The 12,810-nt window shown below is 30.6% G+C and overlaps 1 protein-coding gene across 2 annotated transcripts in view; it reads left to right on the top strand.

Moving 5' to 3' along the window:
* Positions 1–6,662, top strand: part of LOC113512420 (gremlin-2-like) — a 43,817-nt gene extending 37,155 nt beyond the window's left edge. The window contains exons 1-2 of one of the 2 annotated variants that reach the window (XM_026896303.3): positions 3,945–4,089; positions 4,210–6,662. In XM_026896303.3, the coding sequence (XP_026752104.1) occupies positions 4,063–4,089; positions 4,210–4,878 (696 nt within the window). In that variant the 5' untranslated portion in view covers positions 3,945–4,062 and the 3' untranslated portion in view covers positions 4,879–6,662. Of the gene's footprint in view, positions 1–3,944; positions 4,090–4,209 lie in introns of those variants that run through there. The other variant, XM_031914836.2, reaches the window with a different exon arrangement.
* The last annotated feature ends 6,148 nt before the right edge of the window (positions 6,663–12,810 follow it).

The following is a 12,810-nucleotide window of genomic DNA, read 5'->3' as shown; positions in this document are numbered from 1 at the left end:
TTATGAGATATGTGATTTCTTATTGGTATTATTCATAAAATTTTATCTCCTCGTTTACATTTTTAGTGGGTGCATTATCAATAATCATTGTAAATAAATAATAGCGTACACCTATATTTTTTTTTTTGTACTTTTATTCTTAATATATCTATTAATGAATGAATATAAAAAAGAATTTATAGTCGTATTTATTAGTAAATTGATTTGAAAGTAGATACATAAATATTTAGGGAGAGATTACGTGACATTATTCAGTTTTTTAATGGAAAATAATAAAATGGCAACCTCGCTGGCGCTATCGGTATACACTGGCGAGGTACCAGTGAGGGATGATTGGTAAAAATGAAAAGGCAGGTCAGTTAGCACATCGTGACGAATTCAACGTTATATTAGTCACGATAGTTTCCAGAGGAAACCGCGTGGAGGTCGACCTGATAGAGTATATTCATAGCAATAGGGATTAACTTCCCTATTACTAACAATCCCTTTCTCTCACATTATTCAGTTAGTGTTTGTATCTACATACATTATGTATAGGTATTTATATATAAAACGATTAATCAAGCAGTGTAATATCAAAATAGGATATTAGGGCGAGTTACTCGGATTATTCTCAGAAGTAGGCCGACATTCTTTATCGAATGCCAATGCACGGAACCCTTATACACAATAACAGAACGATCACTATACGGGGTGTTTAAAAAACATTACTATACATATTTTTAAGAAATATTTTAACGTTTGATTATTATTTATATAAAGTAAACTTATTTACTTTCTATTATTCTCTTGAAAATATTTCTTGTGAATAGTAAAAAAAATACAAGTAATAGATTATATAGAGAATTAATATAACAGGTATGGTTTATTTTAGGAGCATACATATTACAATTTGAAATAAATAAATACTACAAATAAATGCGTAGTTGTGATAAACTCGAATAAGTATTTATTTGAGATAAATTACAACATCTTTATATATAGTAAAGTTATCCCATATTTTTATTATAAAGCAAATACCGCAGTTTAAGAAACAAAAACTTATAACAATCTTAAATTTGTAACCTTCACATAACACGTCATTCAAGTCATCGCTACCTGCCACTGTGTCAGCGTATATTTATAGTCTATAAGGTTACTAAAGTTACATAACAAGTCAATGACCTGTCGCTGCAATTTGGAACACTCTGTAGGCACGTGGGCGTTGCAGACGTTTTGTCGCTAAGGGTCGCTTTAACGCCTATTACGGCCCTTTTTTGTCGTTTTCACGTTAACAAAACGACCATTTTGAATGAGCATTCAATGAATGAAATTCCTAAGCCTCTAAGCGCCTCTGTCGTAAAAAAACTGTCCATTTAACTTCCTTTGGCCGTAAATTCATGTCTTGCGACATCTACCTATTTGGTGTCCGATGAAATATAGTTTTAATCATTGAATGTAAATTTATTATATTATTTTATTTTAATGTACAAAAATATCGAATACTTGTAAAGGTAGGACTAAGATGCGCTTTATTATACGATGGCTTTAAACAGTTCCCGAAGAAAATATCGATACTGGATTTAAAAAAAAAGAGCTAGGGTTTAGTTTATGCATAGATATAGTACAATGTGGTCTACGTAGCATAGAATTCATCTTTGAGATATCGTTCGTACTATCAATAAAATACAGAGGCATAACACCTTAGTTCTCAGGAATGGTAACGCATAAAGGGTATCATGGACGACACAGTATACTCTGGTATGTTCATGGTACTATTTATGTCTATAGGCTACGGTTACCATTTAGGTAGGTGGGGTGTCAGCTTATTTGCCATTTTAAGTTGCATAAAAAATGTCTTTGGTTGCTATGATACAGAATTGTAGAATGGATTGTCAGTGCAGAGATTTGTGTATAGCCATGCTATACAGCAATGGCATGTTGGGATTTCGCTTTTTCTTCAAACGTAGGTACCATTAATTAATTTTAGATGACGAAGCGTAGTAAATTTTCCTAATAGTCAGTATCCCATATTAATTTATTGTAACTAATTGCTTCATGTAAATAATATGTAAAATAGTAGGTATACTGTAATTAGTGACACCTATTTTAAATATATGACATAATGAAATTATATGTTGTGGTTGAGATAAAACAATGATTGAAGTATGTGTGATTCACATGGGTAGATACATTGTCTTATAATTTTCTGCAGTGAAGCAGGGATGGTGGTATCTGTAGGTCTAAGATCCTCTGGACCTTTAAATCTAGCCAAGCATTATTTTGCAAAAATATCTTATTAAGATTCACACTGGCGCTATAAGAGTCTCTCTTATACTTATACTTTTAAATTATACCTTTGCAATTATTACAAAAACTAATATAATAATGTGAAAAATTAAAAAAGAAACTTGTATATAAAAAATAGATTTAAAAACAGTATAATAATTTTTGAATGACTTAAAAAAGAAGGATATTCTTTTTTAGGTTATTCTATATATACATATATTTCTATATATACTTTATATTCAACAAAAATAAATGCAACATCTACTTAACTCATTGTTTGTCCCACGATTGACTGGTGGAGAATGGCGCTAGGTTTTATGTCCACCATATATATACTTATTTATAATCTATTGAAATTCAAATAAAGAAATATGTCAATGGAATCATTAAATTAGTAGACTTCTGAAGAGAACTATTTTCAGAAACAGCAACACAGTGTATTTTTTATTATCTATGGTGTTCTTCTTTTCATTTAAGAGTTCCCTCTTGTCGGTGCAACCAATTCATGCATTTTCTTTCAGCCAGCTCTATCCCAGGCCATATCCTTGATCTCCCTATACGACATGACAGTGTTTCCTCTATCTGTCCATCCTTTATCTATGGTGTTATGTATATAGAAATCACTGTAACAACCTACCCACTACGGGAATGGGGAAAAACTGCTTGTATACATTTTATTTGTGAATATTCGTCAATATAAACATTACAGAAAACAAAAATAATTAAGGCTTCTTTGTTTGAAATTATGACAGTACTTATGTATGTACCTATGTAAAGTAATTGATTTTTTTTTTATAAAAAAAGAAATATTTTGGACAACCCTTGGCGCATCTCAGGGGCGTGCTGCGTCGGCGTCTCAGACAATTTACCACATGAACGCTTTTAACGATACTTTGTTAAAAACGCAATTGAAAATACAGCGCGCACCCACACATCGCCTACATTTCGCAGAAGGCTCCGGATGTTCTATACAAGTTCTATGGGCATTGTGGGATGCACAAATGGGCGGAAACGTGAACATTTGAGAACTGGTGCGCGATGTGCGCCGGCGCCTCGCGACGTGCTTTTGGTCACAAGTATCGGATCATAGCGCCCTGATAGGTGAGAGAATCTCTCCGATCTCAAAATAATATCAAATAGTAGTTTTGTGCCGGTAATTATACGACATCTGAGAGACTTGTATAATATAGTTCAGTATATATTTTAGCTTATTCTTTTGTCCTTATACGCTTGTCTACTATTTTGTGCCAAGACTATTTTGTTAAACATTCTTCTTTCATATTCTGCTTTCTAAACTATCGCTTGTGTACTTTCTTTATGTTATAAATGTGGTATGGTAACAAATATAAACTAATAAAAACATTAGTCTGTCTGCGACCGAATTATTAGATAATATTTTTTATAAAAATAGGCAACCTATTGTTATATTACCCAGAAAGTATTTGTTACAGTAATAGTCCAATAAAGTAACAAAAGGAATGACGCCGGTAACAAGTTGCAGTTAGATAACAATAGTCATTCTTATCTTATCTCGGTAACTTGAAATTATGGCATTGTTTACAAACAGGTGGTCGATTTCGTTGGTTATAAACTAAGAGACAGATGTTCGAAGTGCCATGTCTGGTTAACGGTTATGGTTCTATGATGGAGGCGCGGTGTGTGAGTCATCTCTTTCATTGAGCGGTGGTCCATTGAGGCGCTTTTGCTCTTGGGCTCATTACTGCTCCGCCGGCCGGTCCTGCGCACACGCACTGCGCGCTCGCGGACCAATAACACCGACGCACTGCCTACGATATGTTGGCTCCCATCTCTCGATACACCGTGAGTTTAACCTACGATTTCCGCTGATTGCAAACCCACAAGTTTTAAAACAGATGAGAAGCCTTATTTGTAACATCGGTTCTCGGCAATTATCTAATGTAATTATTATTTTTGTTGCAGATGGAGAATATAGTGAAATCTCATTTTTGGCTTGCGGCTGCGGCCTTTTTGGCTGCCTGCGGTGTCTGCGCAGGCGCTGGAGTCGGTAATAGAAGACCATTTACGCCGACCGACTCGATTTTAGACATCATCAATACTGAACATGTTGAGAAATTACTAGCCGAACGACGACGAGCTGAACAGGCAACAGTTTCTACATCCTACGTCCAAAGAAACGAGCTTGGCGATGGCAGTTCCGAAACAATGATTGTTTCCGCTCCCGACCAAGATGACAGTACGGAATTACCAGCGGGAGTGGAATTCCGAAAACTTTTAAAGTCCTCAAAGAACGCTCTTGTGGTAACCAAGAAAGAATATCTGAAAGAAGATTGGTGCAAAACGGAACCTTTGATTCAGAAGATCCGGGAGCCTGGTTGTCTTCCAACCACAGTGATTAATAAATTTTGTTATGGTCAGTGCAATTCGTTTTATATACCGAAAGGGCCGCGGCGACGTGACGGCAACGAAGAGCGCCCTCCGCCCGCGTTCAAGTCATGTTCGTTTTGCAAACCCAAGAAAATGATCTGGGTGACAGTGAAGCTTCGTTGTCCAGGTCAGAATCCGCCATTTAGGCTTAAACGTTTGCAAAAGATTAAACAGTGCAAGTGTTTACCGGTGGGCGTTAATTGATATTAATTTGGCGAAGGATCTTAAACATACGCGGCGGTGCAACCGTCAAGGTTTGTGATCGAGGTATATATGCTTCTTCGAAGCATCTGAATGGCGATAGAGAAGAGGAAAGGGGCAAAGAAGACTCGTCGGATTCCGAATCCCCGAGTGTTACCAAATGTTTTGGTAAGTAGGTTTCATATTGCGGACTGTGTACAAACTGATTAAACAGATTCTGATCGCGTGCTCTCATACGTCAATAGGATGACGTCATATGATGCATACATTGGATATCTGTGTAGAATTACTTGATAGAGCGGCTGCGACTGCAAGTCGTCAAGCAAAGCTTTAATTGTTTGTAGCAAAACTAATTACTGTGGTACAATAGTGATGCCCGGCATTCAGTTACATTATTAAGAACTAATGTTGGGCTGAATGATAGTGTCCTGTGATTAGAAATATCGATTCTTTAATGTTATTATAGAATGTGTGATATTAGTTATAGTCGCAGTAGATTACTCTTCAGTTTTCTAACGAGCAACACGATTAATTTCTAAGTGTTGGATTACTGTATATTGATTATTATTTATAATTCTTTGTTACATTATTAGTATTGTAGTTAAACGAAATACGCTTATAAGTACATAATTTAATGTTATTCGTAATTAGTTGTGTCGTTTCTTGTTCAAAATATGCGTAGAGGTGTAGGATATTGCAAAATAATAACGTACATGTACCCACGTAGGATTTAATGGTACCACTAAAATATTATTATGATCTCTGCTTGCACTCAAGATATGCATTTGTTTACATCTGTTTACATAATATATCAATTTATATGATCTAAGGTAGAAACGTAGATATATGTATGTCTGTACCGTTATAATGCTGTCGTCATTTATTTATTAAATGTAGTACATTGTACTTTTATGTTAGGTTGTAATACAAAATTAATTTATGTGTAATTTTAATGGCGGTTTAGTTATATAGTACTTACTCGTATGTATCTTGATTGTACTTGTTTGAGTTGATGAGATTGTTTCATATAATAGTATAATTTTTTTTTCATTGTAAATATGTACACAGTATTACTTTGACATTTCAATTTTTGTTACTTAACATAACCACTGATTTTTTTAACAACCATATATGATGTAATATTAATTGCAATTGAAATGATAGAGATGGACAATTTTATACGTGGGACTTATGACTCTTGCCAATGTTGTATTAGTTATAAAAAATAATTGATTTATTCCAGTATATTAGAATTAATAATAAAATGTACTTAATTTAACTTTTATTGAAAAACTATATATGATTATATAGATATGTATAACTCCGTTTGGTTACAGTGCGATGTTGGCAACATTGGAAAAAGGTTAATAATGTTGTTATTAAAAAAAAATATTAGGGAAAATTAAACAACATTAAACAATAATTAGATCATGAATTTTTATACTATATTCGCTTATGTTCTTGTTCTTACCTTTATACGGTACAAGTTTATATCTGTTAATATGAAATACATATATATTTTGTACTTGGAATTAGCTTCAATCTTGACATGTTTTGTTGAAAATAGTAATTTAAAATAATCTATAACAATTAATAATTATTTGTAACGTAGTATCCTGTCGCACTGTGAGCCATTGGAGGAAAGTTTAAACTGATTGTATTTATTAAGCAGCGAATTGTTTGTAAACGATAAAAATATTATTATGTTAATTTTATTCAAAATTCGTATCAGTAGAACGTATATTTCCGACATAAAATATGTAAAAATAAACATTTTTTCGTTTTAACTATGTTTTTTTTATTATCTGATTAAATTGATTTTGTCCATTTTATAAGACAATTATAAAATGAAAAGAAAAAAAAAATACTATAAATACCCATAAAAAGAAAAAATCCGTATTTTAGAACCACATAACTACAATATGAACATACAAGCCAAAAACTGAATCAAATTATGTAGTGAAATTCACAGCGCCTATATCCTGAGAAAGTTTAAGACACGTATGAGAGGTACTGCTTTAGTGTTTATAGGCAGCAACAAAGATTATAACTTGCCTTTTTGTTTGCCATTCTAAACAAAAAATTTCAAATTAGAAAACAAAAATTTCTACTGGACGTGGAGTATATGTAAGGAGAGGGAAAAAGAAAACACTGGCTGGATACACCGATTATGTAAGTATTTATTTAAACTGAAGCATGTGAAAGACATAAATATCTATTGCAACCTCATTTGAATCTCATTTTTTTATTTAGGTACACAACTTTACTTTTTCATATTTCATTTCATTCCATTTCTGAATTTTGTTAATAAAGTGACATTTATTAGGATTAATCAATAATTTAAATGTAGCTCCACTTATAGTTTACAAGATAGGTAATAATATTTTAGATTGAATATTGTATTTTTTAATGTATATTTAATTCCAATCAGTGAAGTAATTTTTTATTTATATTTGTAGATAACTAGACATATTTACAGCTACTCAAAAATGCCGATTTTTCGTTACTCAGTGCTAAATATACAGTTCACCAAATTGCTCAATGAAGCAATTTGTATTATTAATATGCATCTACGTTTTATGTCGTAAATGCCCAACTGGTTCAGTACTTAAATTTATGGACTCTAGTCTAAGAAATACACATTGTTAATTATATTCTAAAATAATTATGCAAGTAATAGTACTTACAGAAAATAGATCACATAAAAGTTTTAATTCTTAAAAAAAAAAATATTAATCAGTGATTACAAATACATAGTGATTACATAGGTAGTGTCTTTGAGACGTGTCTGCAATACAGTTAGATATAGAAATAATAAAATTGCTATATACAAGCATAAAATACAAAATTTTACTGCTTTGAAAAAAGTAGTTTTAATCGGTTAAAAGTATTTTCAATATATTTTGAGAACCAAATGTGTGTAGCCAAAATATATAATAAAATAATATATAATGTTGCATTGCTAAATCTTTATTTCGTACAGTATCCACCAATCACCACCCGACGGTAACCATTAGATACTTGTTAAATGGATTTATCATCTTATTTCAGGTAAGCAAGGACTAGAATAAGTAGTTGTATTTTCGTCCCCGATTACCAATCATTATCCGCGTTCAATCTCCTACACTCATATTTCACACGTTTTATTCATATTTTATTTGGCCCTTATCACCCTTTCATATCAATTCATATTAATATTTTGAGAGTAATTCCTTCGCATGATATATCTATTCCAAGATAAACAGTTAACTACAAAATTGAGGGGGGAAGGTTGTTAGTAGTGGTGCGTAATGCTCCTATTAGTACATTTTATCAGGTCGACCTCCATGTGTCCCCCCCTCACGGAAATCATCATGGTTGATCCCTGGTATGGTAATATCGTTACAATGCTTTACCTGTCTCCACTGATGTTCCGCCAGTTGTTACCAATACTATTGTACATTCTATTTTCGTTCTATTAATAAAAAATACTTTAAGATTCATTTCTTATTTCCTAATGTGTCATTCTTTGTCACCCTGCACACCCATCTTGCAGCGTCCTCTACCCAGCTACCATCAAAAATATAGAAATAGACAAAATTATATTAGTGTTGTTTACCTAACAATCGTTGGGTATCGATATTGTTCGATTAGAATCATAAATAATGTAACTATCGGTTGTGCCATCGATTATACGATATAATAGGTTACAATCAATAAATCGATTTTAATTGATCAAGATACTGTTGCTTTATCGATATAATCAATAGGATTAATATTAAGTATTGCAACAATAGTATCGATGATAAATAATTTAATCGATTGTAGTGTAACTCGCTAGTGACATAATTGTTAAACGCGATCGACGATTAAAATCATTTAAATTACGGAAACCTTAGTAATAATACCATCGATTAGATTGAAAGATTGATTTTATCGATAAGCCAAACGATATTCAGATTATTTTAGGTTACCCAGTCGTTTAATATGTAACCGATTATTAGGCAACACTAGGCTACACCACTAACAATCACAGATGGAAGCCTTTTCATAGCAATGTAATATCCAATAGTCATAATTTAATAAGCAATTGCAATCGTTTAACTAGTTCCTTTTCCCATTTAATTAACTGAATATTCTCAGTAGTAAATTGTAAGTAATAGAATTAAAATATACAAACAATAATTCAGCATACAAATTGATTTCAAATATATATTACTTAACTAATACACGTATTATTTGATAAACGTATGATAATGATTATTTTAATCTATGAATATATAGCCTCTTTTGACTTAATATTATTAATATATTAATATGCAAAATATAGGTAAGTATAGATAAACTTTTTACACCTAATATTATTTAAGTAGACTGCCCTGACTTGACTGCTGCATTTAGCATCGCATTATTTACAATATATCTCTTATTATCGAGGTAACAATATCTAAGTAAATATTTATTATAATAAATAATTAAAAATACAATTATAACTAGAAACAACGAGGGATGAAAGATATGCTTTACAAAAAGTACAGCTCTTATTGTAACCTTTTAACTAAAAATTATGAACTACTTATTTTTTTAACATTTAGGATTTTAATATAAGAAAACAACAAAGAAGGTTAAATAGTACGATACATCCTAAGCTGATGTCTTCGATTCGTCAGTTGTAACCTTTCGTTTTCATGCGAAACCTCTACAAAATTATCATTAGGGATTATTAAATAGGTACTCAACGAATTGGGCACATAAAGAAACATAGAACGGCACAGGACACACAAAAGCGCGAAAGCGAGATTTAAATGTAGTTTCCACGAACTTGTTTTTAATTACATACAGCGTCATTTTTATGGAAACGTAAAACAAAAGTTGCAAATCTTGCTTTTCGTTTCTATAAAAAGCTTTATTTACACGAGATTTATAAAATGATAAATGTATTAATAAGTATTTAAATGCATCTATATAATAGTTTAATGAATAGATTTTTGAATACATAAGTGTTTTTTTTAATGTATAAAATCAACAGTTTATAAAATAAACAATTTTATTTTACGCAAGTAATTATTTTTTTTTGGAAAAAGAAAAATGTATTCATATTACAAGTCTTGTTTTATTAGAAGGAACGTCCTTACCGTTGCATGAATGACTTGAGTATATTTCTCATAGATTAGTCCTTCAATATGGCATAATTAGATATGTTAACGATGTTTATTATCACCAGAGAGTTAATGAAGAATTTAAATTGACATACAAAATTTTGGCATGGATCAAATTTAAACTCACAATAAGCACCCTCTAGACTCCCATGCTTTTAGAATATACCATCTAAAATATATGTGGACAAAATCACGAGCACATTACATGAACAATCCTCATATGGAAAACAATGTAGTACCTATTTTCAGGAAGATCACATAGGAACAGGATATCAAGTTGACATAGGCACAATAATTGATGGAAAATTCTTTTATCAATGAACAGGAAAATGACTACGGAAAATTATAAGTCACTATTATTCAATCTCAGTTTCCATTGCAACGAGTATTATGTCAGAACCTACTAATTTAATGTTTTTATACTCGAATCTATCTCAAAATAGTAATTTTATCTAATGAGTAAATTTGGATAAATATGAAATGTCTAGAATGTATCACATACATTTAATTCGGCCCGGATTTGTTCGCATCCTTGTGCATAAACAAGTTTATAGTAGTTTAGCTTTTCATGAAATGCATGTTTGTTTGCTAAAAATACAGTATAGTACAGTCTTTCTCAATTTAAGTTCTTTTGAAATTCGAATCGTGCTCGAATATTGTACTGGCTTCAGATCTTACACATTTGTCTTTTTAAATTTCATTATTTTAAAAGGATCAGAGGGTCTTTAATAAGGATCACATATTCTACTGTTTTCTTTTGTCTATCAAATTGGGATACGTACGAATCCAGACTTAAGTGGCGTTATAAGAGATATACTTTCGTTCGTTCAACCCTCGCAAATAAAAATTTTCTTTGGTCTGATGCGCAATTGGTAGGTGCCATAGTTTTGGCCCTTATGTACAACTTATATCTAACTTATAAATATCTAACTATACTAAAGTCTTTGAGACTGTTATGTAATGTTAAACATTCAATTCTTATTAACTAATTAAATGGATTTTTATTAAGTTTACTAATTAAAAATATTTTTTAAACAACTTTACACACTTAAGCAAGCAAGATAAAGCATATTTATACTTTAGATCTAAATACCAGCTTATTTATTAATAACTAGTTACATGATTTGGAATGATTTGTAAATGAGAATCTTTGGTACAGATTTAGTTACAAAGAAATAGTTAAAGTCTATAACACAACAATTTAGATGTCAATTATAAAATAATTGGTAATAATAATACATTGTATATAGTATAGTATAGTATATAGAATGTAGTAATTTATACGTGATTATACAATGCATAAGTAATACTTTATGTAGTTAAATAAAAGTGGTGTTCCTTTTTAGTTTACTACTTTTTTACTCAATACTTATAAAATAATAATTTTATAAGTATTGAGTTCAAACTCGATTATATGTTATAATATGACAAAGAATATTAGGGTCACAATGCTAGTTTTATGAATAGACTACCAAAAGTTATAGCTATAATCTTATTCACGAAGTACCTACTTTTATGTCTCAGCTGGTATGGTGACTTATTCATATCTAAAACCGTTATTTCAAATACATTATGATATATGTATTTAGGAAGGTTGCAATAAATTACAAAGTGATTTTATTATGCTGTTTTAAAATAGCTAAAATAAACTAACATAATTAATCATTATAAAATAAATTTATAATAAAATACCATCGTTATGAAGGCAATGTACACTTATAAAATCGTTTGTCCTGACTATCAAATACAACCAAAACTACTAAGTTCAGAAATCTGAAATTTGGAATATACGCTTATTTTATAACATTAACATCTGTTAAGAAAAGATATTTGGAAACTTCAATTTAAAGGAGAAACACGAAACTATTCGTGAAATAGCTAGTGTAAGATGAATTAGGTTGTATTAATACAAATTTAAATACATTTAAAATGGTGTTCTGATACATTTTGCATTTATTTTTTTAAACAAAAAGTAATTAAGATGTAGGCGTTTCACACGCGAGAGGTATTGTGGTTAATTATTTTACCAATCCTATTATAGTAATATGAATTGTATTGAAAATATTTATATTAATGTATGTAGATCTGTTTATACAACACTGATTATGTCTATGACTTTGACAAAATATGGAAGTTAAAATTGCAATTAATAATTCTGCAAATAATTCTTTAGTAAACTAAGCACAATATATTAAATACATAGGGCAACCTATGTATTATTATCTTTTATATTTAAACTAATAAAATGAAACATGTTATCAAAATTATATTATATTACCTAGCAAAATAAGCGTTAAACAAGATGAGATCTCTTTCTGGGATGTATCTGTCATTATGCATTTTAAGTTTAATTGTTGTACAAATATATAAAATGAAATTACACATTTACATAAACTACATTAAGGTAAATTTATAACTTCTATATATGGCTTTGTAATGGTTATTTTGAAATTAATAAAATTTTTTTTCTGTCAAATCGGGATACGACTAGGAACTAGGTGACTCTGATCAATACTTTAATATCTATATATTTTCAAAATGGTTAGAATTGATATAATTACATTTTTTATACATTTATTTGAAATTGAAAACTGAATGTTAAGTGCCACAATTTACTCAACACACTCAAAGTCCATTTAGCACAAGATTTTAGTTGAAAATGGGCGTTCCACGAGGAGAAATATTAGGACCTCTCTATTATATTTAACGATGTTAGACACATTACGCATTCATTTAGCATTCCGTCATATTAACAGGGTGTAGATATATTTTTATAGCTTACTAATTGGAAATAAAG

The sequence above is a fragment of the Galleria mellonella genome, unplaced genomic scaffold (assembly GCF_026898425.1).
Source record: "Galleria mellonella isolate WM207_F2 unplaced genomic scaffold, CSIRO_AGI_GalMel_v1 utg537, whole genome shotgun sequence".
Taxonomy (NCBI): Eukaryota; Metazoa; Arthropoda; class Insecta; order Lepidoptera; family Pyralidae; genus Galleria; species Galleria mellonella.
Note: the sequence above shows the minus strand (reverse complement) of the source record. Positions and strands in the feature narration are given on the sequence as shown.